Here is a 25,255-nt window from a genome sequence, read left to right on the forward strand (position 1 = left end):
CATGACCGGGGGAGGTGGGAGGGTTGCAGTAAAAGGAGGCCTGAGGCTGGAGAAAAGTCCAATCAACTAGCTGTCTCCAGATCAGCCAACCAACAGTCCCCCATAGGAGGCTGAGCATTATGCGAAAACCTCAACTCTTCTTCAGCACCTTCAGAACCATGTCCCTCTGAAGGACAAACTTTAGGAGACTCCCTGGAAAACAGGGAGTTTGACTGGCATGACAGGCGCTGTACCCAACGTCAACCCCACCGAAATGACACCGTCTAGGCAACTTCAACTGGCGCCGCTGGAGTCAGCTGACTGGATACTGGTGAGAAAGGTGGGAACCAGAAGGGCTGTGCACCAGCGCCGTAACAGCTGTGGAAGCTAAAGCCAAAGGCCTTACTGAAGCCGAGGGTGAACCCGCTGGCGTGGACACTGAGGCATCCTGCTCCAGGGGAAGGTGATTTCTCAAAGACAGAGTGTAGCGAGTCATAACATTCACGCATCCGGGTCAGAGTTGCCCCAACCTCGGGATAGGGAAGGAAAGGTGGGGTAGACCCAGGTCTCAACTCCTCAACCGAGGAATGGTGGGAGGCAGACACAGTGAATTTGGCAACCGCAGTGACTTTAACCACTTGCGCTGTGACTTACCGCATGAAGTTGATAGAGAATGACCTCCACGAAAACGATTCCTTGAATGGGCCTGCGAAAGGACCTTTGTACGAGAAGGAGGCCAGGGTTGATGGGAAGTTTGGGACAGCTCTGACAGCCATGCCACGAGAAGCTTTGTACGATGCTCCTGCAGCGCCTTTGGCTAAAGTTGACAACAGGAGTCACACTCTATGTAGAGTTCTGGTACTCACCCAGGCACCACATACAAATTGAGTGGGGGTCCATGGCAGACATTTGTTGTCCACAGGACCCACAGAGTTTAAACCCTGAGGACATAGACAGGAACCCCCACTCAACACTTTCGTCAAAATGAAGGAGGCCGAAAATGGCCTAACAAAACATCACCAGATCCACATTGCAAGAGCAAAAAAGATAGAACTGACGTCATTGTGGCGGTGAGGAGGTTATATGGGCTCCATTGACCTCACGTCCCGTGCACGACGTCCGAAATGAGTCACATGACCCCCTCTTCCAATACATAAATGTGCTGGGGGAAAATGCTTCTGGATCCAGTCTTCTGAATCTACGGCTAGATGTCTCTATCAAATTAGTTCTTTTTCAACCAGACAGTTTGTGCTCTTTGGTATACTCAACCTAATAAACAAAGAAGGCTGGGCATTAAGGTGAACCAGTAAGGTTTTCTATAGTCTGGCTGCTGCCACACTGAAGCCCCTTTCTCCAAGCAGGCCTTACACATGGTAGGAATATGCAATAAAAATAGAGCAATAAAAATAGATCAGAGGAAATAAGGGATGAGATGAGTCTACAACTTAAGTTTTGAAACAAACAATGAAGGGGAGGCAGACCAAATTGCCTTATGGACAAACAATTAAGATTTAAACTGGACTCTCTCACACACAAGGTTTCAGTCTAGTAGTAGCTGTACAGTAAATGTATTATTCAAACGTTTCTCCCTACAATCAACACAGACCCAGCCTTTGGAGTGAGACAGTAAATAAAACTTCTTAGCTCCTAAATATTTCAACAAGACTAAGATAGTGGGCATCAGCAATGGCAAGAACATAGGCAAGATTTTAAATGGTAAATAGAGGAACAAATCATCATCACAGCTTATGATTCCAGGGTGAGTTTCTCATCAACTAAAATTCCTAAATTCCAAACTGACTTGGAAAGTGAATGGTGAGTATCCATCGATAGAAGCGACTCAACTTAGTCTGCAAGACAGAACATACCAAAGAATCATCTTGGGCAGATCAAAACTATGTGATGTGTTGGAAGCTGGGTGAACACTTTATCAAGCTTGCCTAAGGATAGAGGAGACTGTTTCTGTGTGGTTTATTTTGTCAGCAAAGTAATTACAGTCTTCACTTTTGTGTTGGCTGTCTTTACTGGTGATGAGGATCAACTGAACGCATATCAGTCCTAAACAACTCACACCAGTACCATAGGCTGTAGAGGGAGACCTGAGATTGACCCCATTATGATGCTGAAAGAGGCACTGTGATAGATATTTATTGTATTGCACAAGTGTCTGGAGTGCTGTACTGGATAAAAAAAAACATTTTGCAGAAGATGTTGAGGTAAAACACAAGAGAAAACCACCTGGAAATAAGAAACCTTTTTACTACTTAAGGCACGTTTGTCTGTATCCATATCTTGTTGAGGACAATACAGTAGAGCTCAAGTATCTCCAAAATCCTGCAATGCCCCAGCTTAGGGGAATCATTTTAGGTACTTTGAGATCTTTCAAATGCTGTGCTCAACACATTCCCAAATAGGTGGCACAGTGGAACCTCTGTAGCTCAGGGTCCTTCTTTTAAAGTCTCTTTTCTGCAGGATTATGGCATCTCTTTCTGAAGTCAATAGGAGTAAGCAAAGTGAACATCCATCAGCCTCGAAATAGTAGGTGCACAGCAGTAAACAAGCACTGGCAGGAAATAAAGTCTCGGTTATGTTTGCATAACATTGGTTGATCCCCTCAAATAGGAACTATGCATTAGCAGTAGATCAGCACTCAAACTAAACCTGGAACCACATAAAGGAGAAGCTCGTCTAACAAGAACGCTGAGAAAGGATGAGTAATAACAAGCATTTGCTATGCAATGCAATGGGTCTCGCGTTTGCTCGAGGTAGAGCTATTAGCGTTGTAAATTCCTAGCTGGACTTTTCTTGACACACAAACTGAAAATAAAAGTAAGACAATTGTCATAAGCGAGCAGATTCAAAGTGCCGCCGTGAGCGTGAAAAGAGAGACAAAAGGAAAAAGGAGTTAGCTCGCAGTCAAAGTTATCGGCAAAAGTGCAATTATCTATGTTACAGGATCGATGACCAAGGCGGTAAAAAAACAGCTCAAAGGAGGAACAAATGTAAAGCAGTTACCAACGAAAACAAAGGATTTTTGAAAGGCAAGCCCATGAATGAGTGATATTGATGTGCGTGTTGTGGGCGTGGTTAAAAGCCCAGATACATACCAACACGTCGGAAAAGTAGCGCTTGCATGCTGCTATGCTCGACCTAAATATCACACCACTAACCTGTAAAGATCTTAAAGCTTAGGAGCATGGTAAGAGGCACTGGAAGGAAGGCAACTCCATGTAGACAAATAACAGGTTGATGTGAAAAAACAGAAATAACTTTGTCGCTTTCAAGAGCAACAAGGTGAATCAGTCATACTGGAAAATTCCCAATCTCAATCTTCCAGGACAACTTTCAACAATTCTAGAAATTATGTAATAGCTAATGTAGGAAAGCAGCATTTTTCTGGCATAGTTGTCCCCACATTTTGCCTGATGTCAGTATGTTTAGACTGTAGTAAACTGGGATCCTGCTAACCATGACTCCAGTGTCCGTGGTCTCTCCCCTAAATTGAGTTGGTAAGTAATTTTTGCACCCCACAATTGGCATACTGGTGCACTCATGTAAGTCCCAAGTATATGGCACTCAGATACCCAGGGCACTTGTTCACCAGGGGTCCCCCATGGGCTGCACCATGTATTATGCCACCCTTGGGAGCCCATGCAAACTGTCTGCAGGGCTGCCATTGCAGCTTGCGTGAAAAGGTGCATGCACCCTTTCACTGCTGGTCACTACACCATGTCACTGTAAGTCACCCCTTTGATAGGCCCTTTCAGCCCAAAGGGTAGGGTGCAGGTCCCGGTGTGTGCATGAACAGAAGTGTCCCTACAAACCCCAGTTCCAATTCCCTGGACTTTAGAAGTGCAGGGAAGCCATTTTAGCTATGCACTGGCCACTGGCCACTACCTGTGGTCCAGCTACATAATAGTAACTCCGAACCTAGGCATGTTTGGTATCAAACATGTCAGAATCATATCCCAATACTGATTCCAGTATTGGTGGCAAGATTCCATGCACTCTGGGGGGTTCCTTAGAGCAGCCCCTCAGACATGATTCTGCCCTCCTGCCGCTTGACCAGCTCAAGCAGGGGACAGCAGAACAAAGGTCAACATCCTCTGCTTTGTAAATAGGTGTTACTGGACTGGGAAGGGGTAGCCTCCCCACTCACTGGGCGGCTTTGAAGGGCAAATTTGGTGCCCTCCTTGCACAATCTGGTTTCCACTAGTCCAGGGACCTCTGTTCCCTGCTCTGGCGCAAAACACACAAAGGAAAGGGGAGTGTCCACTCCTCTGTCCAGCTCCACTCCTAGGGTGGTGCCCAGAGGTCCTCCAGGTGGCCACTTTGGTTTGCCATCTTGAAACCAAGATGGGCAGAGGCCTCTGGGAGCATCTGACTGGGTAGGCCAGGTAGGTGACATCAGAGACCCCTCTTGATAGGTGGTCACTCCAGGGATTGATCAAATCCCTTTTTGGGTTATTTAGGGACTTCCTTGAGGGTGGGTCCCCAGATTTGTCATGCAAGACTCCACTAGCACTTCTCTGCAAAGACCTCTTCTGCTTTTGGCCTCTGGAACTATTTCTGGGCAACACAAGAACCGAACAAGGATGCAAAGCCCAAGAAGACTTCTCCTTGCAACATTGTTTCCGCAGCTCCTATCAGCAATCTGCAACATTTCCACAGCTGTGCATCCTCTGCACTCAGCAAGACTTCAGCTGCACCAAAGAAGCAAGAAGGAATCTCCCTTGGAGTGAAGGAGTCACTTCCATGCATCTGCTGCCACCTAAGGCAACGACGACCGGCTGGTGGGATCTTCTGTCCTCCGGATCCGCCAAGATTCTCCAACACAGGTGGCAGTTCTAAGGGATCTCCTGGGTCCTCTCTGCCTTCTGTCCAACACGGAAAACGGGAAGCCCTTGACCTCTACCACTGGGACAGAATCCCTGTGCACCAAGACGGTTTCAGCAACCAAGACTTGTTGACTCCTGCTCCGAGGGATCTTCACGCTTCAAGTAACCTCGGCCCCCACCACCACTTACCTTTGCCAAAGCCTGGTCCTCACTGCAACTTACTGTGCCTGCTGCCAGTGGGTTGCTTGTGGGGGTTCCGACTGCTTCTACTGGCTCTCCTTTCTCCATTTCAAGGGTCGGGTCCCCAGGATCTTGCTGGTCCTCCACAGCTCTGCAAAACGTCCAACAGCTCCTCTTGCATTTCCTAGTGCTTGTTGGTGGCCACTGTAGGAAGCTGGTTCTGTATATACTATACCAAAATGAGGTATAGTGTGCACAGAGTCTAGGGGTTCCCCAGAGGCTTAACAGAGGCTAAAGTAGATAATACTAACGCTCTCTTTTGTGGTACTGTGGTCCAGCAGTTAGGCTTATCAGAGGGTAGTACAAATGAGGCACATACTCAATTACTAACTCCAAGCCAATTGTTTTTATATAGCAAAATTACAATTTGTTACCTTATTTCTAGAACCAGAAGGTCTTTGTTGCAGGTACGTACAAGTTGTATCAAATGTACTTTGTTTGGCTTTTGTAGATAATGCAGTTTACAAGTAACGCTTTTCTATTTCAAAAGTTGACAGTGCAATTGTTCATAGGAGTCAACAGAGTCCAGGGCGGGGAGCTGTTAGCACAGTTAACAGGTGATTACACAACTTACAATTCAAGTCTTTGAGGGATTAGGATGTGCACAGGTCAAAGTTTAGGCTGACACCAAGAGTGCACAACCAGCAAGAGGGGGTAGGCTTGGTGGAGAGGTCAAGGTTGGTGTTGGGTTTACAATGGAATCCTACGAAGACTGGGGGTGCTCAGTAGAAAGCAGATTGCAGGTAGGTACCTGCGGTTTCAGGACAGAGGCCTGGGGGGTTAGGTCAGCACTGGGAGGGCAGGGTGCAAACACAGAGCTCGGCACTCAATGCTTTTCAATAGGGGGACCCTGGGTTCACAAAAGATGCTGCAGTCTGGGTCCAGGGGGTCAGTTCTGGGAAACCAAAGGCTGGACAGGTATGGGAGCCACCAACTGGACATTGCTGGACCATCGGTCAGATTCCCCAAGGCCAGGGGGCCACGGGTGCAGGGGTCTCCTTGGGCGTGGGGTATCTTTGTCATTTCTGGTCGGGGGGGTCCTCTGAATTCAGGCTGCAGGCGTCATTGTGTTGGCCAGGAGGGGTCAACCCAGGGTGGACCCGAAGTCAGAATCGCTTAGGGGCCTTCTCTGAATTGGTGGGCCTCCTGGACTCAGGCCGTGGGCACTGGGTGCAGAGTGGACAGGACTTGCAGATCCAGGGCTGTTCTAGAGTCCTTTTTGGTGATTTCTTCAGGACAGGGCCACTGTCATCGGGAGGTATTGGTCCTCTGCTGGTCCTCTGGGGGTTTTTAGAGGTCACTGGTCCTGCAGGATGCGTCGCCTTTGAAGCAGGGGTCTTTGAAGCTGCAGACAGGCCAGTAGGGCTGGGGCTAAGTCAGTTGTCTCCTCTGCTGGGGTCGGCTTAGCAGTCCTTCTTAAGGTCGCCAGGAATCTGGTGAGTAAGGTTCAGGGGAGCCCCTAAATACTAGATTTAGGGGTGTTATAGGGGGTCAGAGGGCAGTAGCCAATGGCTACTGTCCCTTAGTGTGGCTAAACCCTTCCTGTGCCAACTCCCTTTGGGGAGGGGGGCACATTCCTAACCCTATTGGTCCCTGTCTTCCAAAAGGAGGAATCTGTAAGCAAGGGGTCACTTGAGCTCTGGACACCTTAGAGGTGGTTCTAGCTGCACTGGTCACTCCTCCCTGTTTTACCTAATTTTCTTGCCAGATCTGCTGCCAAAAGTGGGGCTTGGATGGGGGTTGGGGGGGTGGGGGGGTGGGGGGGGGGCCGGGGCTTCAGGCATCTACACCAACTGTAATAAGGAGGCCTGAGCCTTTGTGGCTCACCACCAAGTGTTGCAGTTCCTGCAGAGGGAGGTGTGACGCACACAAAACCCAGAGCAGACTTTGTTTATGATACCAGAGAGCACAAAGGCTCTCACTGCATGGGGGCAGAAACTTGTCTGTTAGAGGCAGGATGGCACAGACTGGTCAGTCCTGCACTAAAGGGTTGGGTAAAATACAGGGGGCACCTCTAAGATGCTCTGTGTGTGTATTGCACAATAAATCCAACACTGTGCATCAGTGTGGGTTTATTGTGCTGAGAAGTTTGATACCAAACTCCCCAACATTCAGTGAAGCCATTAAGGATCTGTGGAGTTTCGTAATGACAAACTTCCAGCCCATGTACTCAATATGGCCCACACTGCACTTACAACATCTAAGAATGGACTTATACACTGTAGGAGCATATTGCTCATGCAGCTATGCCCTCACCTGTGGTATAGTGCACCCTGCCCTAGGACTGTAAGGCCTGCTAGAGGGGTGACTTAGCTATGCCACAGGCAGTGGTTTGCGGGCACGGCAGCCTGGAAGGGGTGCTATGTTGACTACCTTTTTCTCCCCATCAGCACACACAATCTGCAATGGCAGTGAGCATGTGCTTGGTGAGGAGTCCCTTAGGGTGGCACAATATATATGCTGCAGCCCTTAGGGAGCCTCCCTGGTCACAGAGCCCTTAGTACCAGTGGTACCTTTTACAAGGAACTTAGGTGTTTGCCAGGGGTGTGCCAATTGTGAAAACAATTGCACAGTTTAGGGAAAGAACACTGGTGCTGGGGCATGGTTAGCAGGATCCCAGCACACACTCAGTGAAGTTAGCATCAAGTATCAGGCAAAAAGTGTGGGAGATGGGGTAACCATGACAAAAGGGACAGTGTTTCCTTAATCTGCACCCATATCAGTCACAGACCTTAGCCTGCAACTTAAAATGTAAATCGAATGAGGCTGTTAGGTTATGTGCATCATCTGTGTGCATGTCTCAACTTTTTTTTTTTCCCCCCCTTGTGCCAATGTGTGCGTGTCTGTAACACGATTTACACAGTAAAAATACTGTACTTGCTGAAACAGTGTTTCTGATCCTACCGTGAACTCTTCAGGCTTGGGAAAAACAACATACAACAACAGTCTTCACCTTTCTGTGCTGGCGAGCGGCACTCCTGAATTGACAGTAGTCAATACAAAATTAACAGGTACCGCTCTTGCAACACGAAGTTAGTATGTGTGTGTATCACATTTACCTGTTCACCGCTCCCCAAAGAAAAACGTCCGCCAACGTAATGTAACAGGTGCCCCGCTTGTGACATGCAGATAGTACGTGTGAGTATCACAGTTGCCTGTTCGGGCTGCTCCCCAATAAAAAATGCATGCTGTTGTGGTTGCGTGCACACGCAGTGTCACACGCGATGTCTCCAGCCAGCTGGAATGTTCTTGAGCGCACTATCCTAGCAGGATTCCAAGGAGGAAGCCGCACGGAGAATGCTAATCTCACCCAGGCAGATCTCGCACTGAATTTAACAATCACAGTGAATGGGTGCCAAAGTGTAATCTCACCCTGGCAGTTAATAGGTTCTTGCGTTGGGGTAGACATAACAGCATGTAGCTTTTTGCCTAAATTGTTTGTAGAATTTTGCTTAGATTTGCGGCTACTGGTCTGATCAATGGGTCTTCTGCACAAAATCAGCTGTTCTCGCGCTCTAATTCAAAAATGGTCCAACGCGCTGTCTCCCAGCATAGTCAGCACTCACTACATATGAGGACTCTTGACTGTGGCCGAATTGTCATCAAAATTGGGGCAGTCATCCAAAACGCTACACACAGTTGATTGTAAGAGAGTAGGTTTATTGGCCACAGTCTGCAACAGCATCAGGCGCACACTGCCAAAGGTAGAATCTTTACACATCAATCCTTCACCCTAAATTCCACATTCTTAAGCACTGGAACCCAGAATGTGGAATGCAATATGAAGAACACATCCTTCACACAAGGTCAATCCCCGGCCAGCCCCCTCTCACCTCCCCTGGGGCCAAAATCACTTTTTTTTTTTTAAAGAATCAGTGGCTCTCACACCATGCATACCAATAGACATCTTACTTAACATTAAAAAATCACAGATAAAGTCACTTAACAAATCAAAGCTTAAAGTGACGTTATAGTTGGGAATTATAATAATATCTTACTACTCATTATTAAATAAAACTTTAGAAATTCACTGCAAAAAATAAAAAAAATCAAAGGTTGATAGGATGGTATAATTAGGTGAAAATGTCAGTTAAAACACACCATTTCAAACAAACAACTTCCCATGTAGGTTCAAAACGACACACTCCCAACCACACAACCTGCACTGTGTGGCTTGCTATCCGGGTGGGTAAAAGTTTCAGTGCCCACATTGGTGCTATGCAAATGCCTGCTGGGGTTAATAATGAGGCTTATTACTCTCAAAAGTATCTCTTTTTAGCAACCTAAGAATAATGAAAAATTGAAAAAAATGCAATAAAGTTCTAAACCTCCGCCTTCCAGTTTATATGCAGCTCCTTGATATCAGTTCATTGCTCACTGTACACTACATGAAAATAAATTTAACCAATGAAATGCACCTCTGCGAATGACAAGTCATCCGAGTGCTGGTTTGCAAACAAAGGGTCAGATTCTCCTGAACCTCAGGGTCTGCAGAGACTTGCATTACATTCCAGGAGCACCGCCTCTGCATAAAAAAATGTGCACATGGGGAACAATGTCAGCATCTGAATTATTTTATCAACTGCTGTTGGTGGGGCACTGGAGGGTTGGAGGGACAAGGAGGGTTGGAGGGATAAGAAGGTTTGGAGGGCATGACAATTATAGCTTGGGCTCTGGTCCCAAACTGCCCCATATGCTAGTGATGCCACTGCTGAAAAATGCTAGGAGTACATATATAGTGTGACACTAAACAAAAGTAGGCAATTTAGTTGGATATGAGAAGGCCTTTATTCTGCAGAAACCCAACCAATATGTGTCTTCACAACAATGCTGTGATTTTACTTCTCTGTGTTCCGTTGCAGTAGAACACACTTGTGGTTGGGCATTCTGGATGTTACAATAGAATGGGTGTTAGACATGGATGTTGACTTCTAATCTACATACCTGGGTTTATCTCGCCCGTCTTCTTAGGACTCAAAGGAGCGGCTGTTTGCTCTATTGGTTCTTTGTCCTTTCCCTTTCGTCGAATAGGACTTAAAGAAGGTGGATTTGTTAACGAGGGCAAAGCTGCCTTTGAATAAAAAAAAAAAAAAGAGGCAAAATTCGCTAAATTTTCATATTATCCAACATCTGAACAATAAGCTTAGTAAAATGATAAAAGTTTGTGTACTCATCTGACACTATATACAAAGATACATTTGAATATCTTCAGCACCTAAGGTGGCTTAGTGATCATTTGGATCATATCTTCATCATTTACCTTACTTGATGGTAGGAACTTGCTCGTTTTATTTACATGAAAGCATACAATTTATTTAGAGTTTTTAAAAGCAAAGTAGTCCAGCAGGTAGGAAAATATTAATGCAAGCATGATAACCACTGAATAACAGATGGAAATTGTGTAATCACCCCTCCGAAGAAAGCCTTTGGTGCCAGCTTTCATTGCATTGCCTTACATAACAAACCTTTTTCAGCAAGTCCCGTTCCTATAAGAGTGATGGCAGTACCAGCGCCTATAAGCTGTCCTACCGGAGCTATAAAGGACTGTACTAGCTCCTACCAACAGTGCTGCTACACTTTTTTAAAACAAGACTGTGGAGCAGCACTTCTTAGTACAGTGGTTATAAATGCAATGGCAAGTATCAGTATATCTTAAAAAAGCTGCTATATTATTAGTAATATAGCAATAGGGAGCACCAGCCCTTCTCCAAAGGGCTGCCACACTAGGACCTAGCAGACTCAGGGAAGGCATATCTACCACACTCTGGGTCAGCATATGGATGGACAGCCCATGAGCCACACTGGAACCTGGCAGCCCGAAGACATAGGCATATCTACCACACTCCGTGTTGGTATATGATGGAATTCCCATGTGTTACCGGCACCTAGTGGTCTGAGGGAAAGCTTTTTTTATCACATTCTGGATTGGCATACTGGCACAAGCCCTATGTACCAACTCGGACCTGGCAGACTAAGCGAAGAAGTGACATCACATGCCATTTCATCTTTATTTTGAAATCACACACACATGCTTACACATACACACACATTCACTCCTGAACACACTCTCTTTTATATAAGCACATTCTCACCCACAAGTATGCACACAACATACATTTAAATGTGTTTTTACTCATCTCAGCCACCAAAGAGTCATATTCCAGCTAACAGTACTCCATTTTCTATTATTATTCACTATTATTGTAATAAAAAAACTGATTGAAAACAAGGAACTGGAGCCCAAAACAACGTCCATAAGGACCAGCTGCCCCTTTATTCCTAGCCCTGATTCTGCCACCTCTGAGGCCAGCGGTTGCAAAGGAAATGCCAGGGTTCGCAAGTGGCAATCTGGGGGTCGCAGCTGCGACCCCTAAGTGGCATCCATGGGAAGGTGTATCTAGCACACTCTAGTTCAGCATACTGACGACAGGTTCATATGCCACACATGGACCTGGCAGTCTGAGGGAAGGTATATCTACCACACTCTAGTTCACCATACTGACGACAGGCCCATATGCCACACTGGGACCTGGCATACTGAGGGAAGGCATATCTACCCGAATGTGGGCCGGCTTAAATGACAGACTGAGGGACCTGGCAGACTGAGGGGAGATATTTGTACCACACTCTGGGTCAGCATACTGACAGGAGGCTCATTTTCCACACTCCAGGTATACCACGCTCTTTAATGCAGGACTACATTGCACGGCATGCTGGGGCCAGGAATAAAGGCATGCAGGTGTCATTCTTAATGGGGCAATAACCTTGATCAATTGTGGATATGTGGACCGGCCATTATCATGTGGGCCGAGCATATGTATGCTACTGAACTGACAACCTATGATAACAACCAATAAATTGTCTGCAACATTTGATACTGAATTTTGAGTGCCCTGATGAAGTTCACAGGAGGTGAACAAATACGTTTGCTGTCTCATTTTGTGTGATCAAAGGAAATAAAGATTGATTTGGGATTCATAACATCCGGATTGGACCTTTGTTCTAATGGATTGTAATTTCTCGGTGCACTGCCACTTATAAAGATTGGATTGAATTTGACCTTGGGGTCTCACCTTGGGAGCAGCGAGTGTTCTGGCTGTGTACACGTAGTACAACTCTGTTGGTGCTATACATATGGGATAAGGGGGTGGTGCGGTTATCTGATTGGCTCGCTGCTCCGACTTTTTGGTGTTTGACGCCAACTAAACACCCCCCTCCTATCCATTCAACCTCAGTCCCCCCCAATCAGTGCCGCTGAACTCCATTCCGAATGTAAAAAAATGTCCCACGTGGAAAAACTAGGGAAGGGAAAGGAATAACCCCACAGAACATGCCCTATAGACCCCAAGGGAAGCTACACTACCACTATGCTGATGCTCGGCCTAGGGGTCATCAACGCAACAAGATACCTTCAAGCCCATCTAGCATGCTGCAAATGGTATAAACAACGAAGGACCCTCAAGGTGGGTGGGTGTTGTCTTTGATGATAATTTTAAATTGCTCAAGGAGAGTGTCCCAGGTCTGTGATATAAAATACTTTTGTAGATCCACCCGCTCCATCCTGTGTACCAATGTACTCACCCCGCACGGCCCCACATAAGCAGCGCCTGGTGCCAAGCAGCAAAATAGGGGCATCTGAATGCTTCCATCACATAGTGATTGCCCGCTTAGCTAAGTTGAGGGAAAAGTCCAGGAGTCTAGTAGTGGGCCGTTGAAGAGAAGGTTACAAGGGAAAAGGCCAAGTAGCAAGCACGCTGTGGAGTGAGGACAAGACCCATCGCGGTCAACAGAATTTGTATGATCTGAGCCCAGAACTGCCACAGGGAGGGGCAAGGCCATAACATATGAAGGACGTCCACCTTAGGTATCGCCCAACAAGGACAGACTGGGGCCACGATCTGGAAAATCCTACCAATTCTGGCCAGCGTGAGATAAGCCCTGGACATTAAACTGAATATACTGAAACCAGGCCCCTTGAGACACCCTATGGGGGTTTTCAAGTAGCTTTTGTCAGTCTGAATCAAGTAGAGCATAGGTGAGGTCTCCTTCCCAGGCTGTCCAGGGTGCTACACAAGACTGGTCTCTCTGTAGAGCATTCAAATGAGTTTTCCCCATAAACACACCTTGTAGAGGATTTGAAAAACTTTGTGTGTTAACAGCACCACACTCCAGATTCATATGTTGAAAACTGTTTGGGGGGTGGGTCATACTCAGCCACTAAGGTAAGGAAGGTCATCAGTTCCCCATTCAGGAAAAGGTCATCCATCATGGAAATGCCTGCCATATGCCAACTGTCCTAGCTGTAACCGTCCGGTAGCAGTCGGGAGGCCCACCAAAGGGACATCCGGAGAGAAAGGGATGTGTCCTGCCGTCAGCTTACCCGCCCTAGCCAAACACATTGTAGCCACCAAAAACAAGCCTATCGTCTGAATGGTTCCTCACACAGAATGGTAGAGATCATAATGCAACAAACCATTCAAAAAAGGCCCCCCTGCACCTCTATCGGCAGCCTCAATATGGCAAGCACAACAAAGCAACGACCAGAACCCTACAGCAAAACCATCAAGTTTCAAATGCTCATAAGGCTGTAGCAGTAATTCTGGCATCATTTGTTTTGACATTTCTTATCTAGCACAATTGTGCTCAGAATGTCACTGTGATACCAGAAGGTGGATTACAGTGACCCATTCCACCGCAAAGGGCACAAAATTGTGCTAGATAAGAAATGTAAAAACAAATGATGCCGGAATTACTGCTACAGCCTTATGAGCATTCTTTGCTGCTGGAAGTGGGCCTTAAAAACATTCATGCGTCATAATTGGCCACAAACATTCAGGGATTAAGCGCCAAAAACAGAGAAGAAGAGTTGGAGGTTGAAGTGTCAAAGGGACAAACCCAGGAAGTGCAGCCCACACCATACAAACTAAAATGAGCAGTTGAGGTCCCAAGACCTTTCAGGCCTAGTGCACTTCAACCAATAAGGCTTGGAAAGGAGTTTCCCACCACACCATGAGGATCATCCCAACGGCGAATGAGGTCCAGGTCAAGTCATATTTACAGAATAGAATATATTCCTTCCTGACCTCTTTTTTTTTTTTTTTACACAAACTTTATTGCATTTTTGTAAAGCTTGTTATAACATTCACATAGTGTTCCATTGATTAAGCAACAGATTATTTTAAAGAATGATGCCACAATCGGCTTCATGATTTCAGGCAGCCTCACTGGCCAGGAGTAAACTTATTTAGTGTTTCCCCATATGATGCAGTGCCTTGAATCCCTCTAGTAAGGCATCCCATTCAAGTGAGATAGATTTAATATGAAGAGCCCTATACTCTTCTCTATGAAGGATGTCATTCTCCGCCAGACCCCAGCGTTCCACCTCCTCTATCCATTGGCCTACGCTAGGGGCCCTTGGGGATTTCCAGTGTTGCATAATGACGCTCTTTGCCAGTAACAGGAATAAATTGGCAAACCTAGTAATTACCTTGGAGCGTCTGGGGTGTAGACCAATGCGGCATTGGGCATGGCCTAGCCTGTGAAGTCAGACAGCGTTGTTGAAATGCCTTCCCAGTAAGTGAACACTTTGTGGCAGGACCACAACATATGGAGAGGGTCAGCACCCAAAGCTTTACATTGGGGACATGCGGAAGAGGCGGTGGGGAACATGGCATTGATTATGTGTGATGTTAGATATGCTCTGTGTAAAATGGAGAATTGTATAATTTGAATCTCCCATTACAGGAGACTATATCGGGTCCAATCCAAGTTTGTGATTTCATGAATTAAATATGTTTCCCATTTGAGTTTTAGGAAGGTGAGTGAAATCCCTAGTCACTACATGTGCCTTTATCCCACAGTAGAGCCAACGCACTAGATCTCTGCTGTTTCTCACGGTATGTAATGCTTGTAGCAATTTGTGCTTTAAGGTCTTCATCGCATCGAGTGCCAAGTGCCACGGGACATAAATGAGACTAGCATGTATTAAACATAGTTTCAGGGAGCCCGTGTGTATATGTAAAGTCAGCGGGCGACATCAACATGCTGTAGTGGAACAATGAGCCCACTGTCAATTCCCTGTCTTTTTCCCATGGGCCTAATTGGCAGGCAGTAGGGTGCCTGCTGGTGTGGGGAAACCACATAGTGGGATATTCGGTGCATATGGCAGCATGGGAGTGATGTATTTTATCGCTAAAGGGCCAGGAATAATAGAAGAGTAGTGGCTTGCAGTAAAGCCACACTTGGCTAAATCAACCTATGAAGCCAGCTTGTCAAATTATGTCTCGTCAAATTATGTCCAGCCAACCAGTAGGACAGCCACTGCAGAGGGCCTACCAGACAGTAGTCCTTGCCCCCATGCAACCACTGTCCATCGGGAGTTGTAGTATGGCGAGGCCAACCCTTTGGCGCCCTGGTCCCCAGGCGAGCACAACCCGCACTGCATTCAGCAATCTGCATACCCACACCGGTACCACCACCAGAATATTTACAAAATAATATGGAAGCCGTGGTATTATGGCCATCTTAGCTAAGGACAGACGGTCTGTTACAGAGAAGGGTACAGTAATCCAGAAGGTTATTTGCGTCTTAAGGGAATTTATCACCCGCAGAAGGTTGCCCTTAAGTATATCCTGTGTTTCACGATTTATATGGATTCCCAAATAGCGAAATGTGCGGGGCGCTACCTGGAGAGCCGTGCTTCCAAACTGCAGGGAGGGGCCTACAGGGGTGGCCGTAATGGGAAATGCATATGATATGTCCACATTTATATGGAGATCAGAAAGCCTTCCAAAGGCGGCAAGCGATTGCGTGATCCCTTGTAGACCCCCATATCTTTCAGATATAGGATCATGCCATCAGTGTAATAACCTTGCCTGGTGTGTGGTGGGTACCTAAGGTACTTACACGTTATACCAGGTCCAGGTTTCACTTCTTAGTGAAGTGTAGGCAGTGCCTAGAAGCCAGGCTCTCTAGAAGTAACTGTGGATGATCAGCCAAGGCTTATCTAGGGGACATGCAAAGCTCATGCAATACCACTGTAGCCACATAGCACTTACAAACATGAAAGAAAATACTCAGTTGTACAAAAATAAAGGTACTTTAATTTTGGAACACAATACCACAAAATGCTAGAAGGGCAACCCACCAATAGGAGGGGAGTAATACACTAAAAATATACACTAGTAATCAGAAGCAGGCATAGAAAAGTTAGAAAACAGTGAAAATAGCAATAACCAATAGTGACCATAAGAGGAGCACAAACCATATACTATAAAAATGGAATGCGAATAAGGTACTCCCACCTAGGTAAGTAAAATGTGTAGAAGGGAGCTGGGAGCATCAGAAAACCACAGAGGTAAGTAACGTAGTACCCCCCAGTGACCAGGAATGCGGGAGTAAATCACTGGTTTTTCCCCACACCACTCAAAAGAAGGAAAAGGAGAAAAAGAAGACACCAAGAGAAAACTGCAAGAAAACCAGTGGTGGATTCCTGAAGAAAGAAGACCTGTGGAGAGAGGGGACCAAGTCCAGGAGTCACAGTGGAATCCAGGAGGAGAAGGAGCTACTACTTACCCAGCTGTGGTTGCAGGAGTTGGTCGACGGTGATGAAGAATTGGTCAGCACTGAAGCCCTGGAGCCGGAGAAGAGGTCCTGATGGATGCAGCTGATGTCCCACGCTGGAAGGAAGATTGCAGACGGGTGTCTGTGCAGGAATTCCACCAACAAGCCTTGGCAAAGGCAAACTCCCGGTCAGTGGAAAAGTGGTGCTGCTGGGGACCAGAAAGGCCCAGGAGGACTCAACTCAGGAGGGGGAGTCACTGGGGACCCTCAGCGTCGCAGAGAGTCCACAGGAGCAGAGGCAACACCCACAGGAGTCCTACAGGATGGGGACACAGCTGGGCTGCCTGGAAGACCGTGTAAGACTGGTGGTCCTTTAAGGAGCCACCAGAGTGCATGGAATCATACTTCCAATACTTGCAACAGTATTGAGGTATGATTCCGACATGTTTGATACCAAACATGCCCATGTTAGGAGCTACTATTATAGAGCTGGACATAGGTAGTGACCTTTGTCCACTACACATGTAAAATGGCGTCCCCGCACTCACAAAGTCTAGGAAAATGGATCTGGAGTTTGTTAGGGCATCTCTGCTAGTGCAGGGGTGCCCTCACACACAGGTACCTGCACCCTGCCCTCTGGGCTGAAAGGGCCTACCATAGGGGTGACTGTGACCTGGTGTCGTGACCTGTAGTAAAAACGGGTGCATGCACCTGTTTCACGCAGGCTGCAATGGCAGGCCTGCAGAACCCTTTGCATGGGCTCCCTATGGGTGGCAGAATAACTGCTGCAGCCCATATGGATCCACTGGAACCCCAATTCCCTGGGTACCTGGGTGCCATATACTACTTACACGGGGGCACCAGTATGCCAATTGTCGGGAGAAAAGGTAAGTAGCAACCACATTTGGAGGAGACAGCATAATCACTGAGGTCCTGGTTAGCAGGATCCCAGTAAACACAGTCATACACAGTGACAACAGGCAGAAAATAGGGGTAACCATGCCAAGAAAGAGGGCACTTTCCTACACTACCCTAAGATTGGTAGTGACTCCGAAGGCAAGGACCTTGAACTGGTAAGGTTTGCCTGCAATGACGAACCTTAAGTACTTTTGGTGTGAAAGGTGAATGGTATGTGGAAGCATCATTTAGATCTACGCCTGCCTGTAGGAAAGTGCCACTGTTGGCATGGTTACCCCCACTTTCTGCCTGATATGGATACCAACTCTGATCGAAAGTGTGCTGGGATCCTGCTAAGCATGCCCCCAGCACCAGTGTTCTTTCCAAAAATATGTACCTTTGTTTCCACAATTGGCACACCCATGGCACACAGTTGAGTCCCTTGTAAAAAGTACTCCTAGTACCAAGGACCCTGTGGCCCTAGTAGGTCCCTAAGGGCTGCAACATGTATTATGCCATCCTGAGGGACCCCTCACCAAGCACATGCACACTGCCTTTACAGCTTGTGTGTGCTGGTGGGGAGAAAAAGGCAAGGTTAACATGGCACACCTCTCAGGGTGCCATGCCCACAAACCACTGCCTGTGGCATAGGTAAGTCACCCCTTTAGCAGGCCTTACAGCCCTAAAGCAGGGTGCACTATACCACAGGCGAAGACCTAGCTGTATGAGCAAGATGCCCCTACAGGGTTTAAGCCCATTCTTAGACTTTGTAAGTGCAGTGTATCCATATTGAGTATATAGTCTGGGAGTTTGTCATTACGAACTCCACAACTCCATAATGGTTTCACTGAATACTGGGAAGTTTGGTATCAAACTTCTCAGCACAATGAACCCACACTGATGCCAGTGTGGGATCTATTGAGAAATTCACCCAGAGAACATCTTAGAGATGCCCCCTGTATGTTAGCCAGACTGCTAGTGCAGGACTGTGAAAGGAGGCCTCTTTCTGCATGGTTAACCCCCACCTTTTCCCTGATGTTGATGTGTCCTAGAAGTTGTAGTGCCCAGGGCCCCTGCTAACCAGGTTCCCTGGGCCAGAGCTCTTTCCCTAAATCTGTTGACACAATTCCATTCACTCTTAACTTTCCCTGTAAGTCCCTAGTAAATGGGTACCCATGTACCCAGGACATGGGGTAGTAAGGGTAGGCCCCTGAGGGCAGCAGCACTGATTGTGCCACCCTCTAGGGCCCTGCACTCAGATGCACCCAGAACTGCCATTGCAGACTGAGTGTTCTGGGGCAAACCTAAAAAGACAAATTCGACATGGCACACTCCCTGTGTGCCCCGTCAACCCTAGAAACAGCATCTAGTAGGCCTTTCAGCCCTAAGGGAGGGTGCACTGTACTGTATGTGAGGGCATGGTTGCATGAGCAATATGCCTCCACTGTGTCCTTGCCAAACCTGGGACATAGTGAGTGAACAGAGCAGCCATTTTAAGTACATGTACTGAACAGTGGTCAAACACTACTCCCCAGCTACATGATGGCCACTATGCACCCTGGGTTGTTTGGTATCAAACAACACAGGATGATATATCCAAACTGGTACCAGAATTGGATTTATCCCTAAATGTACCCAGGGGTCGCCTTAGAGGTGCCCCCTGCAAAAGATAACCTAACTGGCACTACTCAAGAAACCTGCAAAGAACCAGCAAACCGGTGAGGGTCACTTCACCGACTGGACGTTATCTCTGCAACCGGAAGTCGCAGATGGACCAGATGACACACCAACGACAGCTCGGACAAGACCTACAAGTGTGCGAACGTTGGTGGCACTGTGCCCTCCCGTGGCCGAGTTGAGCCAATACCCCAGATACTGGTCTGTGCACGTCAGACAACAGCAAAAACAGCTCACCCAGAGATGCAACTGGACCAGGAGGAAGCCCCAGTCGAGGGACTTCAGGAACACCCTGGACCTCCCACCAGAGCGCCCTCGTCGTCCTGCATGGACCCCGGAAGAAGACTTACCTCCAGCTCCGAAGGGTTCCATTGTGCACAGCATACAAGACCTCCAACTTGCCCTGCACCCGGCCGCCCTAAGCCCTGCATTGCCAAACCAGCTGAGTGCCAAGGGGTCCCTAACCCCTAGCTACTTTGACAGCCCTAGGAGACCCAAAGGCACAACCTTTAAACCAGCTCATATTCCAGGTGGCCCCTCTAAGTGGTCCTGTGCCTGTGCCAAGAGAATTCCCAGCACTGCTCCCGCCAGAATCGGGGGGCCGCCAGAGACTCTCCAGCTTGAATGGTGTGCCCACCGAACCTCATCAACCATCCTGCAAAAGAAAAGAGTGGTAACTCACCTGTGCGATTTTATATGCATTTTTTCTAGGTGGCCTTCCATTAATTCCTATGGTACGTAATTAGGCAGAGAAAGACTAACTTCATTAAAACGTTGAAAAATCATAACTCAAAAAGTACTTAACCTATCAACTATTTTGGTCTTCAAAATTTTATGAAACTCATTGAGTGTGTGTGTTGCATGATTGATATTTTAAGTACAACAAATGGGCAGCACATCTCCTGGATTAGGCTAACTGCTTGACCAGCTACTATAAAAATTGGAGCATTAGGTGGTCTAAATTTTACCTCTGGAAACGAACGTGTGGTCGCCTGGACCCCCTGCACAGTGTGCCTAGTTTTGCACACTACATAGAGGGCCAGCCTCCTACAAGGACTGACCCGTCTGTGCTAGCCTGCCACTTTCAGATGAGTTTCTGACCGCATGGGGTGAGAGCCTTTGTGCTCTCTGTGGTCAGAAACAAAGCCTGTCCTGGGTGAAGATGCTTCCCACCTCCCACCCCCCCCCCCCACCCCCCCCAGGAACTGTAACACCTGGCAGTGAGCTTCACAGGCTCAAGCCTCTTGTTACAGTGCCCCTGGGCACCCCAGCTAGTGGAGTTGCCCACCCCTGGACAAAGCCCCACTTTTAGCGGCAAGTCCCCACCGCAGAATCCTCCACCTTTGTTTGGAGGACAGGGACCAATAGGGTTGGGTTTGTCTCCCCCACCCCAAAGGGAGTGGACACAAGAGGGGTGCAGCCAACCCTCAGGGACAGTAGCCATTGGCTACTGCCCTCTGACCCCTGAAACGCCCCTAAATCCAGGATTTAAGGGACTCCCTGAACCCAGCTCACCAGATTCCTGGCGATCTGACAAGAAAGAAGAAGGAGTACTAAGCTGAAACCCCAGCAGAGAAGAAGGAAGACGCAAACTGACTTGGCCCCAACCCTACCGGCCTGTCTCCTGCTTTAAACAACCTGCAACAAGAAAGCCACACTTCAAGTGGGACCAGCAACTTCTGCCAAGCTCCAGAGGACTGCCCTGCACCCCAAAGGACCAAGATCTCCAGTGGACAGCGGCCCTGTTCAAGAACAAACTACAACCAAGGGGACTCCAGAGCATCCTGGATCCATAAGCCCTGACCACTCTGCACCCAACGCCTGTGGCCGGTGACCAGGTGGCCCAGTCCAGCCTGTGGTTTGCCGAAGTCGACCCCCTGGACATCGCCTGCAGCATCTGAGTGACCCCCTGTGTCCCCTCATAGAAAGGCATTGGAAATCCAACGCCTTGTTTGCACCCTGCACCCAGCCGCCCCAATGCCGCTGAGGGTGTATGTTTAGTGCTTATGTGTGGCCCCCCCCAGTTTTCCTCTGAACCCCCCAGGTCTACCCTCTGAAGTCGCTGGTACTTACCTACAGGCAAGCCTGATTCAGAGTGCCCCCAGTCTCCATAGGATCCCATGATAAATTTGCCTCAACTTTGACCTCTGCACCTGGCCGGCCCGTGTTGCTGGTGGTGGGTGCTTGGGGTTGACTTTAACCCAAACCTGTGGAATGCCTAACCCCCTGAGACTAGAACTATAAAGTCAAGTACTTACCTGTAAATCGTACTAACGTTTCTTCCCTCCAAGAACTGTTTCTGAGAATTGCACTGTCAACTTTAAAAACAAGTAATTATCAATATTTCAAAAACTGTATAACTTATCGACTTCAAACAAAGTACCATTGATATATATATGAAATACAAATCTATTGAGGTAGTTACCTGCAACTTGAATCTTGTGGTTCTAGAAATAAATTAAGAAAATATATTTTTGCTATATAAAAACCATTGGTCTGGAGTTAAGTCATTGAGTGTGTGCTTCTTCTATTGTCTGTGTGTATACAACTAATACTTTGCACTACCCTCTGGTAAGTCTAGCTGCTCAACCACACTAACACAAAAGAGAGCATTAGTATTATCTACTTTAGCCTCTGTTAAGCCTTTGGGGAACATATGGACTCTGCACACTATATCTCACTTTCTCATTTTGATATAGTATATACAGAGCCAGCTTCCTACACTGTCATACAGTCGCCTTGCTGTAAAAGAGGGTTGACATCCGGAAGGGTAACCATGTTGAAGTGCTCTGAAAGGATTTATTTGTTGAGAGGCCCGAGGTAAACTATGGGCCTAAGAGAGAGATGTCCTTTTTGGTAATGAGTAAACATAGGGAATATACTCCTGAACCTTGATGTTGTGGCAGAATGGGCTTTATGGTTCCTTTGAGAAGGAGGGCCTGGACTTCTTGTTTGAGAAGGTTTAAGTGTTTCTGAGATAGTCTGTAAGTGCTGGGAGGAGTGGTGATGCGCTCCAGACAATAACCATGCTGGATAATGGAAAGGACGGATTGATCCATGGTGATGGTGTCCCAGATGGAATAACATTGCTGAAGTCTTCCCCTAACAGGTGTTAGATGATCGTGGGAGGTGGCGGTAGTCACTGCAGGAAGATGGCTCAGTATATGATGTACACCTACAGGTGATGCACCCTGCAAAGAGTCCAGGCAACCCTTAGTGACACAGTGTTAGAGGATTTGCAATAACTAAACCTCTCAAAAGGGGTAGCTGTGGAGAGCAGCTAAGGTTTGTCAGAGAGGGGGAAAAGCAACTGCAATAACCACAGTGCCAGTCAATGATTTACACACGAGAAAGGACCACACAAAGTGTTTGAAAAATAAAGTATTATTTATTAACACACAGGCACTAAACAAAATTTCGGTATATCTCCTAACTGGAGAAATGAACACCCAGAAATATACTTCAAAACAGGTAGGTACAGCATATAGGCCCCTAGGAGTCACAGCTGTCCAAGACAAGAATCCTAAGGACTGGGGAAGTACTAGGACAGCAAAGATAAGTAGCAGGAATTCCCCAGGAGCCATGTGCAGGGGTGTTACCTACTGTCCGGTGTCCCATAGGATAACATCAGGTAAGACACGGTTAGGAAAAGGATGGAGATGGACCCTTCACAGAAGACTCCCAAGGAAACCTGTTGGATCAAGGAAGGTCAAGAGTGGCCCCACCCGTGGATACCCAGAGATGTGGAGAACCTACACCAGGGAGCCCAGGTGCATAGGGTTGAAATTGTGTTGAACCACCCTTTGTGTCAATCGGGAGCTTGACTGACCAGCTGCTGAAGTGACCCGTGGACCAGGTCGGTGGAACCCAGGCATGGATTCCCGACGGGGAGCCCCTGTGTAGAGAGGGGACAGAGTCCAAACCACCTGGAGGGGATCCAAGTGGGCAATGCCCACTGTTCTCATGGATGCTTTTGTGTTGGACGGTTGTTGTGGAGATGCAGCTGCGGCGTCCAGGCGATGCAGAAGGATCTCACGAGTCATCCATGAGCTGTCCCACGCCGGTTTTCGATTGGAGAGAGGTCAGTGACCAGCAGGACCACCAACAAGCCTTGGCCAATGCAAAAGGAGAGTTGCAAACAGAGTTGCAGAAATGGGAACCAGCAAGGTCCGAGGAACTCAGGACTGGCCCTCAGCAGTGAGGAGAGCCAGCAAGAATCAATGGAGACGTCAAGAGGACCCTCTAGCAACAAGCTCTGGGAGTCGCAAGGAGGCCTCAGCAGCAGAAAGAAGATGGATGCCCACAATACAGGGAGGACGTTGGTCTTGGAGCTGTGTGATGTTTGGGCTCCTCAGAGATAGGAAGTCTTTGCTCTGAAAAGCCAACAAGTCTTGGTAACAAAAACAGACGCGGTGCACAGGAGTTCCGTCCCCGCAGCTCCAACGAGGGACCACCGTCTTCCCAGTTGCAAGGAAGACAGGTCAGACCTCTATAGAGCCACAGAACCACCACCTGTGTTGCAGAGCCTTTAGATGTCCTTGGGACAGCAGGATCCACAAACCCATTGTAGACATAGTGGTGCCTGCAGTTGCAGGGGAGTGACTCCTTTATTCCATGGGAGATTCCTCTGGATGTCCTTAGTGCAGGCAGAGTCCTTGTAACCCTAGAGGATGCACGGCCATGTAAGTTGCAGTGTTCTTGAAATACTCAGGGACAATGTTGTAGTAGGAGCCCTCCTACCAGATACAGTCCTGTCTTGGTTCCTGGCAAAGTCAAGCAGCAGAATCCGGTGAGCAAGTAGCCTAAGTCTTGAAGACTAATCTGAGGTCCCACCCTCAGGGCCCTCAAGTAACCTAGGAAGGGGGTTGGGTGACTCCTGTGGTGATCCATCTATCGGAGGCGGTGGGGTTATGGCTCAAGGACACTAATCAGTACTCCACTGAACTGATGAGTCAGCTGCTCCCAGGAGCCTCTGTTCATCCTGTTTCCAAGATGGCAGAATCAAGCAGTCACCAGGCAGAGCTCTGGGCTCCCTCCCCCCAAGGGGAGGAGCTGGACAGGGGGTGGTCACTCCCCTGTCCTTTGTGTGTTTTGTGCCAGAGCTGGAATGAGCCCTTTATAGGAGTCCAGTGGCGCTCAGGAGCACCCCCACCCTAGCCCAGAGACCTATTTCTAAAGGAGAGGGGTAACACCTCTCCTCTAAGGGAAATCCTTTGTTCTGCCTCCCCCTGCCCGTGCTAAGCTCAGCAGGAGGGCAGAACCGTGTCTGGGGCCGGCGGCAGCAATGGCTTGCACTCAGATCCTGAAAGGCTGACAGGCAGACATGGGGGATATCTTCTAAGGAACCCCCAAACTACATGATATCATGCAACTAACACTGGAGCTGATGTAGTTGCATGATTCCAACATGTTTGATACCAAACATGACTAGGTTTGGAGAAACCATTATGTAGCTGGACATCTCGTTATGATCAGTGTCCACTACACGAGGGACTTTCCGACAGTCACCGCTTGGCAGTGGAGAAGGAACCATGTATGGCAGTGATTTTCCCTCTCCCTTTATGGGAAATCCCCAATAAGAACCTCGGTATAAGCCACTTGTATAGGTGGACAGAGGCTGTCTTGGATGTGATGTTCATGCGTCTGAGGTGGACGATCTGTATGAGCCCCTAAAGCCGGGCGGCGATAGGAACCCCCTTTGTGGAGTAGTCTAGGGGCACCCATGGCCTTTGCAGTGTCGGTGTCCTTTTTTTACCTTGTCTAATTAGGTGTCAAATTGTGGCCCAAAGAGATGCTCTTTATCAAAGGGCATACTGATTCCTGCCTGCTGGACTTCAGGTTTAAAACCAAAGCAACGCAGTCAAGCATGCCGCCTCAAGGGGATTCTTGATGCTGCAAGCGGCTGTGACCACAGCTTCAAGGACGCACCTAATAGAGTTATTAGAGATGGTTGGTCCTCGGAGACAATCTGCTGACCCCTTTTCCGATGTTCCTCTGGAAGAAACGCCAAGAGCTCTTCCATTTCATCCCAGTTGGCCCTGTCATACCAGGCCAAAAGGGCC

At 47.8% G+C, this 25,255-nt stretch overlaps 1 protein-coding gene across 2 annotated transcripts in view; it reads right to left on the reverse strand.

Moving 5' to 3' along the window:
* The window catches only part of HTT (huntingtin), a 1,416,422-nt gene that overhangs the window by 875,391 nt on the left and 515,776 nt on the right, over positions 1-25,255 (reverse strand). For both annotated transcript variants that reach the window (XM_069203496.1, XM_069203501.1), the window contains one exon: positions 10,002-10,128. In XM_069203496.1, coding sequence (XP_069059597.1) covers positions 10,002-10,128 — 127 coding nt within the window. The remainder of the gene's footprint in view (positions 1-10,001; positions 10,129-25,255) is intronic.

This window comes from Pleurodeles waltl, chromosome 1_2 (genome assembly GCF_031143425.1).
Source record: "Pleurodeles waltl isolate 20211129_DDA chromosome 1_2, aPleWal1.hap1.20221129, whole genome shotgun sequence".
Taxonomy (NCBI): Eukaryota; Metazoa; Chordata; class Amphibia; order Caudata; family Salamandridae; genus Pleurodeles; species Pleurodeles waltl.